This window comes from Schistocerca piceifrons, chromosome 11 (genome assembly GCF_021461385.2).
Source record: "Schistocerca piceifrons isolate TAMUIC-IGC-003096 chromosome 11, iqSchPice1.1, whole genome shotgun sequence".
Classification (NCBI taxonomy): Eukaryota; Metazoa; Arthropoda; class Insecta; order Orthoptera; family Acrididae; genus Schistocerca; species Schistocerca piceifrons.
This window is the reverse complement of record NC_060148.1, coordinates 60,796,874-60,822,824: the sequence shown is the minus strand read 5'-3', so window position 1 is coordinate 60,822,824 and position 25,951 is coordinate 60,796,874. Positions and strand designations below refer to the sequence as shown.

General features: G+C 40.7%; 1 protein-coding gene across 3 annotated transcripts in view; it reads left to right on the top strand.

Annotated features, from left to right (window-relative positions):
- LOC124720062 (dynamin-like 120 kDa protein, mitochondrial) overlaps positions 1-25,951 on the top strand; it is a 196,435-nt gene that overhangs the window by 67,003 nt on the left and 103,481 nt on the right. For all 3 annotated transcript variants that reach the window (XM_047245331.1, XM_047245330.1, XM_047245329.1), the window contains 2 exons: positions 3,815-3,975; positions 25,599-25,762. In XM_047245331.1, coding sequence (XP_047101287.1) covers positions 3,815-3,975; positions 25,599-25,762 — 325 coding nt within the window. The remainder of the gene's footprint in view (positions 1-3,814; positions 3,976-25,598; positions 25,763-25,951) is intronic.

The following is a 25,951-nucleotide window of genomic DNA, read 5'->3' as shown; positions in this document are numbered from 1 at the left end:
GAATTTGAACAGCTCCGATTTTGAAATTCTAATGAATGCGATAAGCCTAGTTATTTCAAAGAAAGAGACAAATTTCAGTAAAACAGTTGCTGTGAAGTGAAGACTCTTTAGGTTTTGTCAACAGGAGATTCCTATCAAAGCTTTGCATATTTGTTCCATATCTCAAAACCAGCCAAATCTCAGGTAGTTGCTGTAACTTGTGTAGCTTTGGTTGAAGAATTGAAAGATTATGTAAAGGTAATTCAGTTACGTTAATAGTAGTGAAACACACATTTTGTTGACCACAGACCTGTACGTATATTAAAATCACACAGATGATCATCATCTTCAGCAAATGCTACTGCTTTCATTTCATGGTCACTGGCAGTTCCAACGAATGTGACAGGGTAATCTGCTTCATTTTAGTGCTTTTATAATTGGTTCAATGTATATTTCAGAGACACTCTCCTGCTTCACAATGTGTGACAAGTTCAAATATCTGGTTCCTTGTCGATTCCATTTTATAAAACACAACACAGAATGCAACACGACGTGACACAACAAATCGTGTAACATTCCACAAAGTAGGACAGAGCATAAACAAACAGTAGTGTCGTATGGCGTTTTTGTTAGTTGCAGTTTAGAAACAGTTTCCTTTTATCTGTATTGACACAGCTGTGGAACATTGTTCTTCCATTTGCACTTGTTGCAAACATCAGTAGTCCCATTGTAGCTGCAAACAACATTACAAACATTGCTGCACAACGTACATGAAAAGTTGATATGAACATGGCTTAATATACGAGGCATTCTGAATAGTAACGTTACTGAATTTTTTATGTGAAAACTCTTACATAAAAGAAACTTTATTAACGTTTTACACCTTTATTCTTCATGTCTACACTTCTGGCCATTAAAATTGCTACACAAAGAAGAAATGCAGATGATAAACGGGTATTCATTGGACAAATATATTATACTAGAACTGACATGTGATTACATTTTTATGCAATTTGGGTGCATTGATCCTGAAACATCAGTACCCAGAACAACCACCTCTGTACATAATAACGGCCTTGATACGCCTGGGCATTGAGCCAAACAGTGCTTGGATGGCGTGTACAGCTACAGCTGCCCATGCAGCTTCAACACGATATCACAGTTCATCAAGATCATCAAGTGACTGGCTTATTGTGACGAGCCAGTTGCTCGGCCACCATTGACCAGATGTTTTCACTTGGTGAGAGATCTGGAGAATGTGCTGGCCAGAGCAGCAATCGAACATTTTCTGTGTCCAGAAAGGCCCGTACAGGACCTACAACATGCGGTTGTGCATTATCCTGCTGAAAAGTAGGGTTTCGCAGGGATCGAATGGAGGGTAGAGCCATTGGTCGTAACACATCTGAAATGTAACGTCCACTGTTCAAAGTGCCATCAACGCGAACAAGAGGTGAGCGAGACGTGTAACCAATGGCACCCCATACCATCACGCCGGCTGATATGCCAGTATGGTGATGACGAATACGCGCTTTCAATGTGCGTTCACTGCGAGTCGCCAAACACGGATGCGACCATCATGATGCTGAAAAACAGAACCTGGATACATCCGAAAAAATGACGTTTTGCCATTCATGCACCCAGGTTCATCATCGAGTACACCATCGCAGGTGCTCCTGTCTGCGATACAGCGTCAGGGGAAACCTCAGCCATGGTCTCTGTGCTGATAGTCCGTGCTGCTGCAAACGTCGTCGAACTGTTCGTGCAGATGGTTGTTGTCTTGCAAACGTCCCCATCTGTTGACTCAGGGATCGAGACGTGGCTGCACCATCCGTTACAGCCATGCGGATAAGGTGCCTGTCATCTCGACTGCTAGTGATACGAGGCCATTGGGATCCAGCACGGTGTTCCGTATTACCCTCCTGAACCCACCGATTCCATATTCTGCTAACAGTCATCGGATCTCGACCAACGCGAGCAGCCGTGTCGCGATACGATAAACCGCAGTCGCGATAGGTTACAATCTGACCTTTATCAAAGTCGGAAAGATGACGATACGAATTTCTCCTCGTTACACGAGGTATCACAACAACGTTTCACCAGGCAATGCCGGTCAACTGCTGTTGGTGTATGAGAAATCGGTTGGAAACTTTCCTCATGTCAGCACATTGTAGGTGTCGCCACGGCGCCAACCTTGTGTGAATGCTCTGAAAAGCTAATCATTTGCATATCACAGCATCTTCATCCTGTCGGTTAAATTTCGCGACTGTAGCACTTCATCTTCGTGGTGTAGCAATTTTAATGACCAGTAGTGTATATATTTATTTCTCACGGTATAGTCACCCTGGTGACAAACACAATCCTCCGAACGAGATACCAGTTTGTTCAAACTGCCGCTGTAGAATTTTTGATGTTGTTCACGGAGCCACAGTCTGACCTCTGCTTTCACTGCTTCATCGCAATCAAAGTGAAGTTCTCGAAGGTGTTCTTTATTTTTTGGACACAGATCAAGATCGGATGGGGCCCATTCGGGACTGTGCGGACTATGATCGACAGCTGTGAACCTGAGGCATAAGATTGTTGCAGATGTGACAGTGCTTGGGTGTCCCATGTGTGAATGAAATTTTCTGTCGTTAGAAACTCAGTTACAGCATATTGTTTCTCAGGCACCAACATAGGTTACGTTGACATGCTCAGAACCATCTAGTGGCAGAGGGCTGAAACTTACATCACAGAAGCAGGAAAGTCAACCGAGTAATGTGCAGTGTTTGAGTAGTGATGATTGAAACAAACGTCTGTATTGTAAACCGACATCATTTATTCAAAACGTGCTATCCGTCTTGACTCCAAAAAGTGCCAGCTTCAGGCCCCAAGCGTAATCCACTGTCAGTGTACGATTCACCGTGGCAAATACCGACAGAGTCTTCCAATGGAAACAGTAACTTATTAAGTAAGTTGTGTGAGTGTGTGGAAGCAACATGTTGTCTGACCATTGATGGGCTTGTTACTACTACAAAGGTACGGAATCCAGTCGATTCTGGCCCCACTGCATGTGACTGTCAGTTGCACATGCTGGCCTAACGTGATTAATAAGTTACTGTTTCCATTTGAAGACTCCTTTGGTCTTTGTCACTGTGGTTTATACGTCGATGGCAGATTGAGCTCGGGGCCCGAAGGTAGTGCTTTTTGCTGTCAAAACTGGTAGTCCATTTTGAATAAATGATGTTGGATTACAGTACAGCTGTTGGCTTTAATTAACATCACTCAGGTACTTCATGTCCAGCTGCTGTCCCACTGTCCTCAACTAATTACCAGAGTAATATGCACATCATATAATATCTCAACCGATACTGAGAATAGAACAAAAGTTCGGAGGCATTACTATTCAACATGCACTTGTACATAGAAATTGTGCACTTATGTACTATTTAAACATCAAAACCATTATCATTACACACCTCTGATGCTTACTGGAAAAACCACAAATTAAATTCAGAAAACTTCTGTACCCTCACAGTAAAAAAATGAAATGCAATTACTCTGTTATGAGCTACAGGAAACCACAGGTCCCTTATACTAAAATTGCTCAAAAAATATCACTGAAAAAACTCTGAAATTTTGTTGGTGGAGTGTATGTTCAACCTGGTTAGTTAAGTGATGATGTGATGTGAGATTGTTAGAAAGTCTCAGACTGGGGAGGTTAGTGGTATTCGGATACGCTGTGTGTGTGTGTGTGTGTGTGTGTGTGTGTGTGTGTGTGTGTGTGTTAGATGTAAGTTTGTGGCCACCATGTGCTCCCACCACGGGTGAGCTGTGAGCCGCAGGGCACGTGCTGCAGAGACGTCGGAGCAGCGCATGGAGCACCTGCAGGACGAGCTGATCCAGGTGCAGCTGCGCTACCAGAAGGAGCTGGAGCGGCTGGAGCGCGAGAACAAGGACCTGCGCCGCCAGATGCTGCTGCGCGCCAGCGCGGGGCAGCTGCCCGCCAAGAAGATCAAGGTACCGGGGCCGGGCAATAAGGGGGTTTATAAATGGCCGCTAAGCGGCACTGTCTAGACTTGTTGATGTTATTGTTTTTAAATTTGTCATTTATTTTTCTTAAAACACTGGCAGCACAGAAATTGGTTGAGTGTTTAATGAAACAGTGCGGCAAAGCAATGAAAAGAAACAGAAAGTGTGATATGTTTGAGATAAATTTTGATTTGAGAAATAAGTTTGACTGTTTATGCATGTGTTTGCCAACCAGTAGCCAGCTGTTTCTGGGACTACTGTGTATAACATTGGTATACACTGAAGAGCCAAAGAAACTGGTACACCTTCCTAATATCGTGTAGGGTCGCCGCGAGCACGCAGAAGTGCCGCAACACGACGTGGCGTCGACTCGACTAATGTCTGAAGTAGTGCTGGAGGGAACTGACACCATGAATCCTTCAGGGCTCTCCATAAATCCGTAATACGAGGGGATGGAGATCTCTTCTGAAGAGCACGTCGCAAGGCATCCCAGATATGATCAGTAATGTTCATGTCCGGGGAGTTTGGTGGCCAGCGGAAGTGTTTAAACTCAGAACTGTGTTCCTGGAGCCACTCTGTAGCAATTCTGGACGTGTGGGATCTCGCAATGCCCTCCTGGAATTGCCAGAGTCTGTCAGGATGCACAATGCACACGAATGAATGCAGGTGATCAGACAGGGGTTTACATAAGTGTCACCTGTAAGAGTGGTATCTGGACATTTCAGGGGACCTATATCACTCCAACTGCAAATGCCTCACACCATTACAGAGCCTCTACCAACTTGAATGCAGCTGCAACTGACATGCAGGGTCCATGGATTCATGAGGTTGTTTCCATAACTGTTCATGTCTTTCAACTCGATACAATTTGAAACGAGACTCGTCCGACCAGGCAACGTGTTTCCAGTCATCGACAGTCCAATGTCAATGTGTCATCAGGGCTACACCAGTGGGCCTTCGACTCCAAAAGCCCGTATTGATGATGTTTCATTGAATGGTTCACACACTGACACTTGTTGATGGCCCAGCATTGAAATCTGCAGCAATTTAAAGAAGGTTTGCACTTCTGTCACATTGAATGATTCTCTTCAGTCACTGTTCATCCCATTCTTACAGGATCTTTTTCTGGCTGCAGCAATGTCAGAGATTTGATGTTTTACCGGATTCCTGATATTCACAGTACACTCGTGAAATGGTCATACAGGAAAATCTCCACTTCATTGCTACCTCGGAAATGCTGTTTGACATTGCTCGTGCGCCGACTACAACAGCACATTTGAGCTCACTTGGGTCTTGATAACCTATCATTGTAACCGCAGTAACCAATCTAACAAATGCAGCAGGCTCTTGTTGTCTTAAATAGGCGTTGCCGACCACAGTTCCGTATTCTGCCTGTTTACATCTTTCTGTATTTGAATCCGCATTCCTATATCAGTTTCTTTGGTGCTTCAGTGTATCTGGCAGCTGGAGCAGATTTTGAAGATGTGAAGTTCATATATCCTGCATTGCACCTCGTATGTGGTCCACTAGTGTCATAATACTTCGCAACATAATATGCACAGCCTGACAGCAGCTTTAAAAATGTTAAATTTGATGATAATTATGTCGGCATGCTTGTTTGACAAACCCATGTATGGTAAACAATGAGCAAAACAGAAACGTTTGTGCCTTTACTGTGATGTAGAAATAGCAGCAGGCATGGCTGAGACGGCAGTACATTTTATTTCACATGAATCTACAGCTGTGAAAAAGGTCTGTTTCTGATGTATTCCACACAATTTTACTATTCTCAGTTAGAGGGTTGTGTAAATTAGTGTAATAAAGTGCTTCAAAAATTCTACCAAGAAAATTTAAGATGTGGGTATGATGTCACAACAGGAGACAAAGCTTGGATGTATTTGTCTGAGCAAGAAACAAAGCAAACACAAGCTGTTTGGATCAACTGAAACTAAGAAATACAGTACAATAACAAAGCTCTCCCAATATTATTGCATGTTGTTTTGGTTACATTGGACATGACGTGACCGTTGCTGTAGGGGATCGAAGAACAGGTAACGCTGAATGGTATATTACAATTTGTTTGCCACAAGTTATCAATAAAATTGACATTGCCAGCTATCACATGTCACATTGAAGTATTGAGAATTTGGTGGAGCAAAAATCAAATTAATGGTAACAGTGGGAAATCCAGTATGGAATGACATCACTATGGAGAGGATAGATTACTACTCTCCTTTCTCACCACGTAGAGGAGGCATTGAGTCACAGATACGCACAGTGAAAGAGAATGCTATAAATCTTCAGCTATTGGACTAAATCCTTCATTGGACATAGAAAACTAATGCACAGGCACACAAGTGCAACCTGGAGACTACAGTGAGCCTGTGTGTGTGTGTGTGTGTGTGTGTGTGTGTGGCGGGGGGGGGGGGGGGAGGCAGAGAGAGAGAGTGAGAGAGAGAGAGAGAGAGAGAGAGAGAGAGAGAGAGAGAGAGAGAGAGAGAGAGAGTTGTGCTCGCGTGAAAGCTGAACATTTCTATCCTTTCTGTATTGTTGTTGTTCAAATAAATGCATCGTACTCTTATTCACCTGATTCATCACCTAAAGACTTCTTTTTGTTCTCTTATGTTACAAAAAAATTGCTTTGAGAGTAATTTTGATAACTTAAGGAAGCCATTAAATCCTTCCAAAAGTTGCATTTTTATGCTATCAGTGGAGCAAGAAAAAGCTCTTCAGAATTTGTTGAGACACATGCAGAAGTGTACAGATGGTAGAGGCAATTTTTTTCAGATACAGGAAAATGATTTTCACTGGAAAAAGAGTTTCTTAGGTTGTTTTTGTAAAAACTTGAAAGGGTCCTCTCATACACTGTATATAACTAGTCAATGTTGTTTGTCATGGGAACATAACTTGCATAGCCCCTTTCTGTAAATATCAAATATTTTTCATAGATTAGAACCTAGCATTCCTTTTGATATATCTATCCACTGAATTTTACTGGATAATTCTAAAGACCTATCTGTCTTTTGCAGCTTGCTTACTATATATTGCATGTGGTATGTCCTGAAAGGGTCTTCTGTACTGGTGTATTGTTAAGTGTTATTTATTTAAATAATTTCACATATTTTTGTTATAATTTATATTTTTTCTTACTGCTACAGATATGTTTGGTTACACAAATACGTTGAGACTGGATAATATTCATATATTTTTTCATGTAATTTGTGCAGTTGATAAATGGGTGTAGGAATTTCAACACAGAATTTATCAACCATCAAGAAAACATCATAAACTTGTGGCAGTTGTGTTAAAGTTTGCATTCCGTGTGATATTGCTTGCATAACAGATCTGCTACCTTTAAAGTGGAAGTAATGATCAGATCTAAAGGTGGTTAGCTGAAAATTAAAACTGATAATTACTAAAAAAAAAATTTAATGTCATTGTGGTGGTTAGTACATTCTCTATACCGTAAAAATTGGGTGAACATGGATTCCATAGACATGATGTCTTTTTTCTTAAACAAAAGTGAGAGAGAAACTCAGAGAAATAACCGTTCCTTCTGCTCCAGGCGAAAATATGGTACGTAACATTTCACACTCATCTGTTGTACCACTTCAGCAAGTTTACTCTTCTTCGAAAAAAAAATTGTATCTATAATTCACAGTACATGCTACTTTGCAGAGCTTTCACCTCTTCTCATCGATCCTACTGGAAGCTATTTTGTGGGACGGCTTTCATCGAATGCTTAACCACTAAATGCCGACAGGTACTTGCGTCAAACTCTGTAAAACCTTGTTCCATTAATTAAGTAAAAGCAGGCAGATTTGTAAGAAACAGTTATCAGTTTGGCAATGTAATTTTAGGAGGAAACAAAATGAAACTCCACAAGCTGAGATGGTATGTAACGTTGTTTCAGGGATTGCAACATCGAGTAAAATTTACAAAGAATTTGGCAGTAATAGCCTGCATATAAGTACGACGTTGCACCTACTCTTACCATAATGCGTGCACCGATTTGACGGGAAGCGGTGCACCGAGCTGTCCTATCCTCTCCCGATCGGAGCTGGCCCACAACTGTTGTAACTGGTCCTCGATGTCACGGATACCGCCACTGAGACGGAGTTCTGTCAGGGACAGATTTGGTGGTCTTGCTGGCCACAGTAGGACCTCAACATCATATAGACAATTGATAGAGGCAAGGGCAATGTCTGGATGAGCATTGTCCTGTTGAAAAATTGTGTTGTGGTTAATAAAAAAAGAAAAGAGAGAATAAAAGAAAAAGGAAAAAGGTTGAAAATGTGGGAAGAAATGGTGAATAAAAAAGGGGTTTTATAATCGTAAATGACCGTGAAAAAGGGGAAAAATGAAAAGCAAATCGGACTTCGTATTACAGAAAAGCTATTGTTGGGGTGGTCTTTGTGGCGTTTTTGAGCAAAAGTTAAACCAATTTCCACTACAAAAATTATTGAAAAGAAACAGAGAATAGCAAAATGTAACTGACAGGGGGAAATGGCATAGCTGAGAGATCATCCTTTACCAGGTTAACTTGTCTTCTTTCGGGCGGCGTCCAGGTCTTCAAAAATCTCCTACTTCATTTCTGCATGAATAGTCTGCTCCGAAATCTTGCAATCGTCCAGGAATCACTAATTTATACCAATTAAAATCATCTTGATACTGTATGCAATTTAATTTACTTTGCTACTTCCATCCTCCGAATTTCTTAACAACTTCCACAATATGTCTACACATTAAAATCAGATCAAGACTAGCTAATAAGTTTTTTTTTTAACGTCTTCATCAGATCACGTCTGCCTTAAGCTCCGGCTATTAGGAGACAATTAAGAAACGAATTGAAAACAAAAAAAGGTTACAATTTTGGTATTTCCTCTGCCGTCGAGCGCTCATACCGCTGCGACGGGATATTTTTATCTGAGGGAACGAGTGTAGCGCGGCGAAATTCAAAGTCCCACTGCAATTGCACGACGGTACCATCACACGAGAGGTAACTGGTGAGGCGCAGAATGTTCCTGACGTACCGCTGTGCCGTCAGAATTCCTTTAATCACTGGCAGCCGTGACCCGAAGTCGTATGCGGCAGCTCCCCATGCCGTGGTAGGACAGCTGTAGGTCTCCAAAATATTGGAAGAGTGGACCCAGTCTTCAAGTCAGCACCGTGCTCACTGACGATTGTTGTCCGGAGCAGAGCAGAGCCGCGATTCATTGTCGAACACGGTGTGACGCATTCGTCATCGGTGCAGGCTTCTCAATTGCAGCACAACTGCGGATGCAGAAATTTCATCTAGATCTACATCTACATCTACACTTTTCAAACCACCGTGAGGTGCACGGCAGAGGGTACATCTCATTGTACATTTGTGTTGCAGTAAAGAAAGCCACCACGTGGGACAGTAATTTCCTAGTCTGACGGCTGCTGGTCTGTGACCAGTGGTGTGTGACAATACAGAATGTTGCAGGGAGTCCATTACTTGTTCTTTAGTGACAGATACAGATGTGAAGGAATTGCAAAGTGCTCGGTGCTGAAGGTGATCCTTTCTCATTGAGGTCAGATCTGGTCACCTGGATTCTTGATGACGAATACTCGTGCTCTCACATTCCTGTGCGGTCCTACTGTGGGTCACTGTCATACTTACATGCCACAAAAACCTGGATATTGCGTGATTCGACCAACCTGTTAAATGGGAACACACTCTTTTAAAGTGTCGATTACACTGTGTTATGCAAATACAGGGCATCTCCGTGTCCTCCAAAGTGATAACTCGACATCTAACACTGTTTGTACCCTTTGTATATCCTACTAGGCCTGGTAATAATATTAAACACAAATAAATCTGATGCACTATGGTGGCTGTTCGACCTGTCTCCGAGAACCGTAACTCTAATCGTGTATGTACGTGCCAGTTCTATGTATGTGTACAAAGTTGCATTGACATAGGCCCATGTCTTTTGGGTGCTTACTTTTTTTTGTCAAGTGGTGTATATGTCCATTTATATGAGCTGTTTGCTTCCATAAAATTGAGAAGCAAACACCGTAGTGCAGTGTGCTAATACGTATAGTTGAAAGCTAATCTGAGGGAACTCGCCACCGATATTGGCATATTATGGCCAATTTATTTGTTGGGGATGTATGGTAAAAATTAATTGTGTGTGGGTTGTGTACAGGCACTTTGAGTCAGCAGCAGATGGATGTTTCCATACAAATTGTGTAGGGATGCATTGATTTGTAAATTCTCAAAAGAAAGTCTTTTTCACCAAATGAAACAGTTGTAAGTCAATTTAAATCACAAGCCCTAGAAATTTAGAAAAGCTAGATTTTTTCGACAGCGCTGAATACAAAGTTATGAAGAAGCAGCAGATTAAAAGAAGAGAATTAGTTATCTGTCTATACTGAAATCTCTAACATCAAGTCAATACACTATCACAGCAGAACGGGAAAGAAGCCACAATAATTAAATAACTACCATTCTTCTTAACATTGTTCCACTGGGATGATCTCCATGGATTGGGTTTCTAAATGAGTTACTACAGTAGTTACACACATTGGACTCAATAATTATCAGTTGCCTCCATTTATCATCAGCAGCCATTTCTTACATTGCTAATAATGTCCTTAATCTAATTGTACAGGTCCAAGCAATTATTTTGAACATAAGGCATCTGGGAGTAGAGCTAAGGAGTTAGCTTTTGTACCTGAAAGTACTTCTTTATTACTTTCAAATTTTCTCATTACTTTTGTAGTGACGTTAAGTTGTGAAAAGACAAATGAAATTAAACTCGATTCTATACATGAAATTTTGCTTGTCGGTTTGATTACAGTTCATGGCAAAAATCTGCATTTAACATTTGTACAGTCTGCAGATTTCTGAGTTCAGCTTGATTCGAGCCCATTTCCGTGTTTAATACAGTTGTCCCTTTGCTCCGAAACATGTTAATGTTCACTGTAAGAAGGGTCATCGTTACGTTGAGGTTGTTAAGACTGTTTGTCAGTACACAAAAATATGTCGGTTGCATTTCTTTGCAGCACCTGTTTGCCTTACAAGCCGTGCGACTGTGTGTGCTCAGTTGTGTCTCACGTGGTGTTTCCCTCTGATTGCAGGCAACCCCGAGCCTCCGCCAATACGCGTGGGTACGTCTCTCGCAGTCGACTTCCTCTTTTTGGCAAGAGAGAGAGGCTGGCGAAGACTGTTGTGTTGCGCTGCTTTCCTATTGCTACCTTTCCCTGTGTACTAAAGGCACGTGCTGTTTTCCTTTACTCTATCCAGTATACCTACGCCGCTTCCCGCTCCTCACCTTTCGCTTTAACGTTGCTATTTCGGCCCTTGTAATCTGTTTGTGCACCCGAAAAAGTGGAAGTGCTTTTCCTTTATGTTAGGTGTATTTTTACTAGTAATACACCGTCTCCAGTCACAATATTTTATCCTCTGTCGAGCTGTAGCTTGGAAATGCTGAAGACTTAAACAGAAAAGTAAAATATTGTTACTGAGAATGGATGTTTACTACTGAAAATATCTCTGACCTAGAAGCTACAGTCAGGGGCAGCAATGATGAGCTGTCCACTAATAACTGCTTTACCTTTGTTGTCGTGTGTAACACTAACTCTCCTTTAGTATATAAATATTGAAAGGAGTGAAAGTAGCAACTGCTGCAAAGTCGAGGTGTTCAGTGGTCGATAGACACGTAAGCGAGATTCAAATGTTGCCAAGCTTTTGCGTTATGCCCATCATCATGACTAACAGACTACATGTACAGATGCACTGCTACATTCTAACACTGAATGAGGGCGATTGTATTTCAAAATTTAGATTTTAGCGGAAATCAGAAATTAATCTCCCCCCCCCCCCCCTTTTTTTTTTTTTTTTTTTTTACATAGTTGACCTTTATCATGAATGCAGAAACTGTGTACCACTTTTTCTTATCATGTAATATTTGGTGAAAGACAGTAATACAGAACAATTTCTACTTTTCTTCAGTAAGTGTACTGGCACTTTTTTTCCACGTATTCTTCACAACTGTTACGCTAATGTTTATATAATCATTGCTTCAGTCTTCATATTGGAGTCAAGAACACTACCAAGTTTAGAATTCAGGCTCAGAATATACAGTTCTGAATGACTTATCAACTCATTTGTTTTACATGGATTATCGTCATTGTTATGTTTGTCTTCATTTATTCTTGGGAAGATACGCTGCTCCAGAATATACTGAAGTGGCAAAAGTTACGGCACAGCGATATGTGTACATACAGGTGGTGGTAGTTTTGTGTACACCAGGAATACTGTATTTAATCGAATCTAAGCCACACCTGAAAAATGAGACTCTAAATCAAGGAAAAAAAATTTTCCCGAATCTAAGCCGCACCTGAAATTTGAGACTCGAATTTCAAGGTGAGAGAAAAGTTTAAGGCCGCACCTCCAAATCGAAACAAAGTTGGTCCATTGTGATGCGAGACATAATTTAGGTCGAATGAATGGCGATGCAGCTACAGTAGTTTGGTTCGAGTCGTAAGCTTAGCAGTTAAGCTTTACCATGTAGCCATTGCTACGCGTCAGGTGCTCCGTCCGTATTTATACGGGTACCCTTCCTTTTTGAAGTGCTTCGTCCGGTTTGAATTGATTGCTTATTTGTCTTTGATCTGACAAGTGCAGTTCTCTTTGTTATAGGTGTTTACGTCACTCTAAGCTGAAAATGCATTACTGTACTGTGCCATGCATTGTTAGTCGCTTTCTGATAAAGAGTGTTTACGCCGGCCTGTCGCCGCTCGCCGCATGGCTTGCTTTTGTGCACGCTACCGCCGCTTACAATAAAAAATAAATAAATAAATAAAAATAAAAAAGAGGAATCATCTCAGTAGCGAAACAATGGCAAGAGACTGCTATTTGTTGTTACTTACACTGCTGCTTTCTTTGATAATGATCGACAAGAACCGAATAATAGACTGCGTATGATAGAAGATGTTCTGAACAAGAGTTTAGCAAAAATTTTTCTCCATTTGAAAACCTTTGCAGACGCCTCTTTTAGTATGTTACATTCTGCACCGAAATTAATCATCAAAGATTTAAAAATCTAGTCAATTGCTGTGCTTCATTTCTAACTGTATCACTATTAGGCATAAGAATAATACGAATATAAACATGACGTATGTGTATTCTTCCCCATTTGCTGTTGTCTCACTCTAGTTTCGTAGTTTATTAGGCAGGCAGGATTTAAATGAGATAGCTGCAAACACGAAAGAATACATGACAAAATGTTTTTATTCGTATTATTGTTATGGTGAAGAGAATACTGCATGTGATTCACAAAAGTTCCTATTAGCAACCATCTCTTCTCACAGGTAGGAAAAAATTCAGAATGTAGAGTTGGCCATGTTGACAAACATCCCAAAAAGTCTTGCCAGTCGGATTTTCGTAGTACATTGAAATGCTGCTACATTCGAAGATGAACAGTACGGAATTTGTATTCTGGAATCATTCTGTATTTCCTTCGTTGGATAATGTATGAAAATGCAGTGGTCGTGGTCGAAACTCGGGGTGGAGAAAAAAGCTCGTCTTCCACCTTCTTCTTCTTCTTCTTCTTCTTCTTCTTCTTTTTACTGACGCAGAGTTTTTGGCGCCAGTATTTATCTTTGTGCCTGCAAAGCATGCCTGTGTAGCGGTACATATATTCGACGGCAGAAGTTAGTTCTGGTGGCACCTACCAACATTTTTCAGAACTTCCGCTTACTTTGCACTCGATTCTAAGCCGTTTTTTGGATTACAAAAACCAGAAAAAAATGCGGCTTAGACTTGAGTAAATACGGTAAAAGGACAGTGCATTGGTGGAGATGTCATGTACTCAGGTGATTCTTGTGAAAAGGTTTCCAACGTGATTATGGCAACACGACATGAATTAAGACTTTGATCACAGAATGGTACTTGGAGCTAGACGCGTGGGACATTCCATTTCTGAAATTGTTAAAGAATTCAATATTGCGAGATCCGCAGTGTCTAGACTGTGCCGAGAATACCAAACTTCGGGCATCACCTCTCACCACTCACGACGCAGTAGCCGACGGCCTTCAGTTACTGACTGAGGGCAGCAGTGTTTGTGTAGAGTTGTCAGTGCTAATAGACAAGTGACACTGTAGGAAAGGACTGCAGAAATCAATGTGGGACATACGGCGAAGGTACCCATTCCGACAGTGCAGTGAAATGTGGTGTAAATGGGCTATGACAGTAGACATCTTATATGAGTACCTTTGCTAATAGCACGACATCACCTGCAATGCCTGTCCGGGGCTCAAGACGGTGTCTATTGGACCCTAGAGGACCGGAAAAAGGTGGCCCGGCCAGACGAGTCTAGGTTTTGGTCGGTAAGAGCTGACAGTAGGTTTCATGTGTGGCGCAGACCCCAGGAAGCTGTGGACCCGAGTTGTCAACAAGGCACTCTGCAATCCATTTGTGGCTCCATAATGATATGTGATGTGTTTACATGAAATGGCCCGGGTCCTGTGGATTTGCAGCCACTCGTGGGTGTCGTGTTTCCAAACAGTGCAACTTTTCTGAACGACAGTGCCCCATATCATCTGGCCACAGTTGTTCACAACTGGTTGGAAGAACATTCTGGACAATTCGAGTGAATGGTTCGGCCACCCAGATCTCTCGACACGAATCCCGTCGTATATTTGTGGGTCATAATTGAGAGGTCAATTTCTGTGCAAATTCCTGTACCGAAACACTTTCACAATTACGGATTGCTGTAGAGGCAACGTAGCACAATATTTCTGCAGAAGACTTTCGACGACTTGTCGAGTCTGCGCCGTGTCGAGCTGCTGCCTGCAGTACGCTCGGCAAAAGGTGGTCCGCGACAATATTGGTAGGTACCCCGTGGCTTTTGTCACCTCAGTGTGTGACGAGACAACTTTCTTGGCATAGTGGTTATCTCTGACGCACGCACTCTTAACAGGTTGTCTGTTAATTGCCCTCGTGAATCGATCAATCTGTTAGTGAAACCTGTGTCAGGATTGTTCATTAGTTCCTGAGATCGTCCAAAACCCACAAACAGAAAAACGTTTTGGAGTACTTTAATTTATGATATCCATACACTATCTAAGCAAGAGTATCGGGACACCTCTATGTAGTGTGAAGTTGACCACTATACCATGTGTACCGGTATGAAATGAACGTTTAGATACAAATGTGTCGATAAAGAACATTTGCTGTGAACAAGCCTTAATTTTTTTTTTTTTGCTTGGTTGGTATGACATCTGTGAAAGATATTTAGTATACATCAAGTCATGGAACAAACATCATCATATGTTTTCATCGTGTTAAAAATGCCGAATTTTGCACCAGAAAGTGATGATTTGCGGAAAGCACTAATTTTTTGTTTTCATTTGAAAAAAAGTGCTGCAGAGTCGCATTGAATGCTTGTCGAGGCATATGGTGCTCTATCAGAAGCAACATGCAAAAGATGGTTTCAACAGTTCAGAAATAATGATTTTGATGTAATAAATGAAGAACATGGGAGACCACCCAAAAAGTTTGAAGACGCCGAATTGCAAGCGATATTGGATGAAGATGATACTTTGAGTCAGACGCAAATGGCAGCAATGCTAAATGTTGCACAACAAACAATTTCTGACCGTTTGAAAGCTATGGGAAAGATCCAAAAGTGTGGAAAATGGGTGCCACATGAATTGAATGAAAGACAGATGGAAAACCGAAAAACCATTTGTCAAATTTTGCTTCAAAGACATGAAATAAAATCAATTTTGCATCGAATTCTTACTGGCGATGAAAAATGGATTTATTTTAAGAACCCTAAATGGGAAAAATCATGGGTTAATGCGGGACAACCATCAACATCAACTGCAAAACCAGATCGATTCGGCAAGAAGACAGTGCTCTGTGTTTGGTAGGACCAGAAAGGGGTGGTGTATCATGAGCTTCTAAAACCTGGTGAAACTGTGAATACTAATCACTACAGACAACAAATGATCAATTTGAACTATCCATTGATCGAAGAAAGATTAGAATGGGCCAGAAGACATGGCAAAGTAATTTTTTTTCACGACAATGCACCTGCACACAAAGCAAAATTGGTTCAGGATACAATCAAAACACTTGGCTGGGAGCTGCTACCACACCCGCCGTATTCACCAGACTCGGCCCCTTCTGAGTACCATTTGTTTTCACCAATGGGACGCGCACTGGCTAAGGAACACTTTGATTCCTACGAAGAAGTCAAAAATTGGGTGTCTGATTGGTTTGCTTCAAAAGACGAACATATTCGTTGGCGTGGCGTCCACAAATTGCCAGAAAGGTGGTCAAAATGTATAGAAAGCAATGTTCAGTACTTTGAATAAAATGTTTTTACTTTTCAATTTAAAATTAGTGTTTCATTTTCACAAAAAAAAAAACGCCCATTTCATACCGGTACACCTGGTATGTCATAAGAGATGGACCTGCCAGTACATAAAGTGACGGTGAGTATTGGGTTGTCAGTAGAGAAGCAGTGATGGCAGAATACGCCTGTCAGGAGAGTTCACTGGCGTCACATGTTGACGAGTCGTCAAAAGTCACCTGAGCAACAAATTTGTCAGGGACATTCGACCCTTCTAAAGCTCCACATGTCGACAGTCAGTGAAGTGGAAATGTGAAGGAATAACCACAACTAAATCGAGACCAGGCAGTCCTCTTATACTGACCATTTAACACAGTACTGTGAAGTAAATCCACATGCGTCAGAAATAACAATGTTGGCAATGAGACTGCCAATTGTAGATAAAAATCTGTGCCCGAGATTAAAACAAAGCAAGTACGGATAATGTGGTTGACTATTACGGACAACATCCTTTGGAATCACAGACCGTGAAGACTGGTAACGATAATTCATCTGAGAAGAGATTAAAACCGTGTGCCGGACCGAGACTTGAACTTGTGACCTTTGCCTTTCGTGGGCAAGTGTTCTACTGCAAAGGCAAAGGTCCTGAGTTCGGTCCTACACGCAGTTTTAACCTTTCAGGAAGTTTCATATGAGCACACACTCTGCTGCAGAGTGAAAATCACATTCAGTGAAATGAGGGATTTTCATAATCTGTCGAGCTGGATACCCGCGTCTCGGTATGAGGGATTTTCATAATCTGTTGAGCTGGATACCCGCGTCTCGGTTGAGCAAGTAGCCTGCTAACTGTATTTCTGTGGGCTCCTTGACCACTGAATCGCAGTAGGATGAGGCTTTGACCGGCATCTTGACCTAACTGTGATACGTGAATGACCAGTGGAAGTATGATATTCGGCCACTGCTGATCTGTTGGGCTGTAGAAGGCAGGTATATCGTGTGTTCGGTGCAGTGTTCTTGTAGAGTGAGTATCGTATGTATTATGTACCTTTTACTACATCTGACACTTTGCTTACAGACAGTGTTATTTCTGATGCATACACTTTTACCCCACTGTATTGTGCCAAGTGATTTAAATTCTGCCAGAGATTAACCTTGATGACAGCTGTATGCTAATCAGTCAAAATGTCAGGACAAGAAAAGTATTAGCATTGGACAGATGTATGCCCAAAACACTTCATTAGTTTCTTCACATGATTTACAACTGTTTGTGTGGTTAATGAAAAGGCCACTTCAGTGCTCCATTAAACTTTATGAAATCCAATATCAGTTTTGGCTTTTTTATTAAACCATACATTTATTAAGCCATACATTTGATAGCTGTATAAATGTATATAATTAGAGTTGGAAAAAACGAGACTTACTTATGTTTATGTACAGATACCATAATACTTTGTCCAAAATATATGTGTCTGTCCAAAATATATGTGTCTGCTAAATTTAAAGTCTTGCTTGTCTAATGATATTGTGAGAATGTGGTCATCTCAAGACTATAATTCTTTACATTATAATTATCCTTTGGGTTATGAAGATTTATGTTTTGATGTATTTGAATTTGCACATTGTATAAGTAAATGGCTAAAAATGGTTTTTTAATAAAAGTGGAACATGGTTTTAGTGGACAGGGCTTCCGAATTAAGTGCAAAATTACGCTCTTAGTGTACAAAAGATGAAGTACGGGAAACTGTAGGGGTTGTTGGTATAGCTTGGATGTTAGCATAGCTTGGACATGTTGTGGGCTCTTACAGAGTGTATTTTCAAACATCTATATACAGTTAAAATTTATGGAGAAGGGAATTTTAAGTATACATTGCTCATTGAGCTTGTGTACTTCTGGATGTTTTTGGTGGGAGTAAATTTCTATTTCTTCAAAAATGTCTATAAAGTATCATTTATTCATTGTATGAAGGATTACTAGTTTCTTCTGATATGGTGCATTGTATGAAGTGAGTAGCAAAGGAGGATTTATTTCTTGTGTTTTTCTTTTTTGTTATGTGTGTTCTTTGTAACACTCTTTAAAGTTCCTTCCTGTTTATCCAACATTCAGAGCAGTAAATTTTATAGATGCTACTGTTTTGGTGTAAGTTTTGTATTATGAAAAAGATAGTTACTCACTGTGTAATGAAGAAGCTGTGTTGCAGCAAGCACAGCAAAAAGGCTGCCAAACAAGTTAGCTTTCAGTCAAAAGACCGGACCTACACACTGCCGAAGCCAGGATCTTGTATTATATCAATGTCACATATGAAAAGATGTAATAGGGATTGAGATTTATATGTGATGAATTAAATTATGTTTTTTTAAAAAGGATATGAATGAAGAATTTGTAGGAGACTGGATCATAGAATGGAAATGAAATAAAGTGTTAAGTACACCAGGAGTATAATTCTACACCTGACTTTGATGCTCCCAACCGATGCAACCGTGTTGCACTTTTTAGTAAAAATCATTTTAGCCTCTTACTCCTACAACATGCAAATTCAAATATGTCGAAATATAAATTATTGTAAACCAGAAGACTATTTATAATGTAATGAATTTCACAGTCTTGAGACGATTGTATTCTCATGATACCTTTAGAAAAGCAAGGTTTGAAACCTGCCAGGCTTGCACTTCACATGTCTCCTGTAAGTTTCATAGTCTTATCTGTATGTAAAAATGTAAGCCTTGTTTTTTCATCTTCAGTTATATATATGTATACATCTGTCAGGTGTATGACAGTTTCAGATCCGCTTGAGAATGGCATAACAGAAAAAGGTGAAATTCTACAGAGCAACTGGAGCAGGTTTTTCATCAATTCCCAGTGTTTCTTATGTGCCTATAGACTACCCAAAGTCCAGTTCTGTGATGAGTTGTTGTTACCTTTACTGTGTCCCAGTATTTGTACTTCTCTTCATGCAGATGCACTAATATTGTTGTGTGTGGAATTAAATAACTTGTCTCGTCTCATCTCCGCTACGAGCAGTGTGTAGACATATATGACCAACTCCTTTCTGTCTTCTTAAATCACCTTCAACCTGCTTCCTCTTCTTCCTTATTATTTTAGGACAGTATGTAGACAGCTACTCAATTCATATTTCATGGACAAGCTTTGTCACTCACCCACCACATCTTGGTCTCAGTCCCATCATATTGTAGCTGAGATGCTGTTAATCACAACTGTTTTCTCTGTAGGCCTGTACAAATTATCTCTAGTATACTTATAAGAGTTTCTGCATCTCACTTGAAAATGAAATTGTGTTCCTCTGGACATGGAATTAGTTGCCTCCTGAAAGAGCTTTACTAATGTATCAGTCATTCGTGTGACTTGGGCATTCTTAATATTTCTTAAATAGTTAAACTTGTAGAAAACTGTTTCACATCTGATAGTGCACAAAGGGATATGTGCACAAAGGGATATGTGCACAAAGAGATGACTTATTTTGCAGTGCATAAAACACTCATAACTTTCTCACGTTCAAATATTTTCAGGCAACTTTTGAGTCTACTGCAGCATGACTGGTGTGTTATTCCTGTACCGAGGCTCACCTGTCATTTTTGTTTACAAGTTGGTATTAAGACAACTGGTCTTTTGACAGTACTGAATGCTGAAGTTGAAGTTAGGAGGGACCACTTATCTTACAAAACATTTGAATACAGTAATGGAATCAAAGAACTAGCAAGGATGATAGTTTATTAAAGACCAAAGGCAAATTTGTTACGGATGTTCTTAACAAAGGTCTCACGGTAAAACATCCGTACTGTGTATAACTGAAAAAATGAGAGAAGTGTCATCCAAACACACTACACATCAACACTTATCTACTAGTGACAATATGTACGTAGACTATCTGATCAAAAGTATGCGGACACCTCAGTGTAATGTAGAAGTGACCACTAGATGTCACGAGAGGCAGGCCCTTCGGCATAAAAGGATGCAGGGAATATTGGATTGTCAGTAGGGGAAACAGTAACGGTCGAATCGGCCACCGAGCAAAGCTCGACAAGTTTTAACTCCTCGGTGCTGAATGTCACGAATTCGCATCGTACCGATTCTGTGCCAATAATTGGAAGGGTAACTGTTTCTGAGTGTCAGTGCCAGTAGATGGTTTTCTGCACAAAGCTGCCGACACTTATGACAAGTGCTGCATTCTCCCGAGTGGTGCAGGTACCACCAAAGTGCCACAATTTTTTATTTTTGTCTTTCCTCTAGAAATTTATTCAGGTTCGTGTGGACTAGTCGATGTCTATCACACGAGTAACAAATCCCTCAGGAACATTGCAACCCTTACAAAGCCACCTGTGTTCAGTGTCGGTGATGTGATTGTGAAGTGTAAATGAGGAGGAACAAGCTCAGTTAAACAGAGATCAGGCAGATGTCACATACTGACGGTCGGGAACCCTCGAGTATTGCTGAGGGTGGTCGTAAAAGGTTGTGTGAAATTGGCAGAAGAAATCACTTGTGAGTTCCGGAGTGCTACCGGTACTCCAGCTAGCACAATGACCGTACTTAGAGAGTTAAAAAGAATGCGATACGGTGGTCGAGCAGCTCCTCGTAAACCACTTGTTTGTGTAGCCGGTGGTAAGGAACGCTCCTGGCGGTGCGAAGTGCAATACCCTGGACAGTGGACGACTGGAAACGAGTGATTCGGAATGACAAATTGTGTTATAGCCCGTGGCCGTGCAATGGAAGGGGTCAGTTTTCCTGAATGCCTGGAGAATGTTAGTTGTTGTAGTGTGCAGTTCCTACAGTGAAGTTCGGAGGGGGTGGTTTTGAAATCTGGATACATTTTTCGTGTTTAAGGTGTGGTCGCATTATTGTATATAAGAAGTCATGAAATGCAGAAGAGTATGAATACATTTTGCAGCCTAATGTACTGCATACAGCGGAGGAAAAGCTTGAAGATGACGATTGATTGTATCAGCATAACAATGCATCCTGTGATAGAACAGCATCTGTGAGGCAACAGACTGGCTGTCCAGAGTTCTGACCTGAACCCAACAGATCACCTTTCGGATGAGCTAGAACGTTGAATTCATTCCAGACTGCAGTATCTGACATCACGCTACCTTCTCTGGTTTCGGCTCTTGAAAAAGAATGGGCTGCTGTTCCTTCACAGACATTTGGACGCCTTATAGAAAGTCTCTTCAGGAGAGTTTACGATGTCATAAAGACAAAGAGTGGACACACTCCATATAATGTCTACTAATACGTGGTGTGTCTAAAAAGTTTGGTAAATGCTATCAGACAACAAACAAAACAAAAGATACAAACAAATAGTCTTTATTGCCCTTCAAAATAGTCACCACCTGCTACAACCCACTCTTGACAATGTCTATAGAGCTTCTGGCAACTATCAGCAAAGGCCTCCTGTGGAATTGATTGCAGAACGGCTGTCACACAATCTTTGGTGGCATTCACATCCACATCCACAAGACATTCACCTTTAATGACCGCCTTCAAGCGGGAAACAGGAAGAAGTTCGCAGGGGCCAGATTGGAGGAGTACGGTGGGTGTTCGAGAACAGCTACCATTTTCAGCACCAGAAATTGGGGCACACGGACCGCGCAGTGTGCAGGGGCATTGTCGTGGAGCATCATCGATTTTCCAGTCCTGTGAAACTCTGTCTAAAACCACCAGATATGCTGTAGCAATCGGTTCAAAACTGACTGCTAAAATGCAGCATTAATGGTTTGATCTGCAGGAACCAATTCCGTGTGGATGATGCCATTGTTATCAAAGAAGGTGATCGACAGTGTTTTCACCTTTGATTTTTGCAGATTTTTTTTGTTTACGGGGAAGACTGAACACCGTGACATCGATTGCTGTTTTGATTCCGGGTTGAATTGATAGCACCAGGTCTCATCTCCTGTGACGATGGTGTTCAGAAGCAATGGACCCTGGTGACACATGGAAATGAAGTCACCAACAGTTTCCATCCGTTTTGCTTTCTGCTTGTGTTTGAGCTCCTACGGCACAAACTGGGAGCGGATCTTCCGGTTATCCAAATCACCGCAGACAGTGGTGTGCACCGTGTGTCTGCTAAAGCCCAGTTCCTCTGCAATCAATCAGAAAATCCGTCGCCGATCTCGTGCTAGGATTTGTCGCACTTTCTCAATCTTTTCTAGGTTCTGCTTGTCGATGGCCGATCTGAACGTGGCTCACCCTCAGACCCATGCCCTGCACCTATCACACTATTGATTTGGACCAGAAACTTGCTCTTGTAAATTGGATTTTATTTCAGAGTTGGGTGGAAGGATTACTGTAGTGTTCTCGACAGTTGACTTAATAGTCCATTTTTCGTTAAGTATTTGTACTGAATTAACACCACTTCCTAAAGCTACCTAATTGTGAATGTTATGGAGCTCTCCACTATGACTGGCAGGAAATCACAACATGAGAAAATTGATCTGTGACATTTTGTGCCTTAAATATATTATAGGTTATTTTCCATTTGTACTTTTCTTGCTGCTTCATTTGTCTAATTGGTGTGGCAGACCTCTCAGAGGGGCAAATTTTTTTTTTTCCATTGTAGTACAAGTGTTCAGTGGCTTATCAGGATCAAAACACTTGCTGTTCATTTATATGATAAATTATAAACAATGTCTTCCCTTGTTCAGTTCACTCATATTGTAGGTATTTTGATGTCCTCTGTTGGCACATATAACTTACTTTTTCTTTGTGTGTACGAGAGATGCGTTCTGAAAATTTGGCCTCCTGTTATTGTCACACAGTGCATATGATGCTAATTACTCATGGTAACTAGTAGCCAACAACTCTGCATTGTATCTTGACGAAAGCTCATAAGACATTTACAGTTAGCAACAATTGTGCTGCTTAAGAAACTTTCCTGTTATATTCTAGAAATTTATTCGGCTTATCAGTCCACACCTGTAATTGGACACCACACACAAATACACAAACACTAAAAGAATTGTGGAAAATTGCTTAATTGATGCTTGTTGTCAAATGAAATGTGTGCTGCTCCAGGATTAAGTAATGGCTGATGGCTTCATTTGTTGTGTTTCTGGTACTGCCACATGCTACTAAATAGTAGTTCCTTATGCATTGCTAGTAGGTACTGTCTATCATATAAACTACTTCGTCTTATTTTTTATGTTCTTTTGTTTGAACCTAGTCCAATATATAACATGGAATGTGTCAAAATAATGCTTTTGTGAGTTAGAACTTTCCTCTTCTGGTCTCTTCAATTTACAGTAAACTAGATAGATTCCTAACCATTCTCCAGTGGTTATTTGCCTGTAACAGATCACAAGCTTAAAAGAAAAATTATACATGTGTATGTGAGAGAGTGAATGTTTCATGTTACAGTATAGATTACAGGTAGTAAACCTTCCCCCCAACACTCCTCCATGATTGAGGTGTAAGGCTTTGTACTATTTTTACTTCAACATTTGTGATTATTCTAGCCACCTAATGCTGGAAAATTTTATTTTATAGTAAACTTTATTATTTGATGGAAACATTAAGACAGATTGAGGTGGTTATTCTATATGCCTTACTCCGGTAGCTTAGTCTTGGCACTTTTCTCAAGTTTTAAATGAAATAAAAATTCCCACTTTGTCTATTCCCATTATGTAAGACATGGGAATAGACAAAGTGGGAATTACATAAATAAGTAAAAAATTTTGTTGGACTACAAACTGGTTACATGCCAACCTGTTATAGTTCACAAAATTTTGTTGTTATATATTTCACTGATCCCCATTTCATAAATTACTAACACTTGACGTTTATTACTCAGTGCCTGTGCGACTTCTTTATTGTGGCTGTGTAAGTGATTGTGGTGGATGCAGTATTTTCTCTTAATGTTTGTACAACTAATTCAGTACTGTTGGCAGGAAAAATTTAGACTGAAGCTCTTACCCTTAAAAAAAAAAAAGTGGTAGGGCAAATTGTCTCTGTTAGTCACAAATCCAATTCTGCACCTGGATTTGAATGTGGTTTGTATGTTTTTTTTTTTAATTTCATTTTTTAAATCTTAGTTATTTAATATTTGTAATGCTCCAAGAGATTTGTAATGCTCCAAGAGATTGAGGGTGTGTTTTTAACCACATAGTATTACAAGTAATGAAAGAAGTACAGGTAAACCTCTCAGTGTATAGTTGAGATGTTGAGTGAACAACAGGCACACAAACGAGATTTAAGTCATTGCTTCCTTCCTCGTAGTGTTTCTGTCAGTCAGTTATTAGTGTACAATAAATTATTTAGTGTGGAAGTGAAGGTGTCTGTAAGAGAATTAGGTGATTAACATATGTCATTAGGAAAATTGTTTGAAAAAACTAAGACACTTTTAGTCATCAATCTCCTGACGAGTTTTGCATCAACCTTTCCATTTCAGAGTAGAACTTGCACTCAAAGTCCACGGTTATTTGTTGGATATATTCCAACCTTTGTCTTCCCCTAAGTTTTACTCTCTACAGCTCTCTCTGGCATCTTGGAAGTTCTCCTCTGATGTCATAACAAATGACTTATTGCTTTCCTTGCTGATTCTGTGTGGAACTTCCTAATCCTTTATCCTATTTGTCCATCTAATTTTCAGCTTCCTTCTATAGTAAATCTCATACGCTTCAATTCTCTTCTTTCCCAGTTACTCACACTGTCCACGATTCGCTATTGTACAATGCTGCACTCCAAACATACATTCTAAGAAATATCTCCCTCCTATTAAGGCCTTTGTTGGATACCAGTAAACTTCTCTGCCCAGGAATACCTTTGCTAGTCTGCTTTCTATGTCCTCCGTACTTCACCATTATGTCCACCTTGTCCCCAATTTTGATCTAAAGTTTATCTCTAATATCATTTCTACTACTCCTTACTACTGGCGAGTACTTTATTTTGGGATGCAAAATCCTGAGTACTGCCAATAGACACATTCGTAAAATGAAACGAATGAATTTTGCCTCCCAAAATTAATTACTGGCCAGCCGTACTATCTCCTTGAGTTTATAAAAGTTTTTTTCTATTAAGTTTTCCTCTTGGTACAGTTATTGGCAGTATAATTAAATGAGAGTTAGTGAATTGTAAAGAGTTAGTTCTAATTGTCTACATTACAGCCCTCTTTGAAGAGAAGCGCTGCGGGTTACGGCCATTACACAAGATTTGGTATAGGTGTCCAGACAGGGTTGCAGTTATCATCACTCTATACATCTCCCAAAGTCAATACAGGCCCACCTTCTCCAACTCAGAAGTTGACCCGATTGCCACCACACGTGTTGCAGAAGTCGCTGATCGACATGTACTCGGAGGTTCTGGACGAGCTGAGTGGCTACGACTCGAGCTACAACACGCAGGACCACCTGCCGCGCGTAGTCGTCGTGGGTGACCAGAGCTCGGGCAAGACGTCCGTGCTCGAGATGATTGCACAGGCCCGCATCTTCCCCAGGTGAGCTGCTGCTTACAATAATGCAGTTGCTGCTGCGGCTAGCAGCACGTAAGGTAGCATTTGCTCTCACATTCAGAATGTGCACTCTGTTGCATTTGCGTGTTAGTCATCAATAAAATGTGCTCGGCTCAGAGTACGTTATTTTTCTGTTATGAGTCTAGACTGAAGTGCTGTGTTCAAACCATAAAA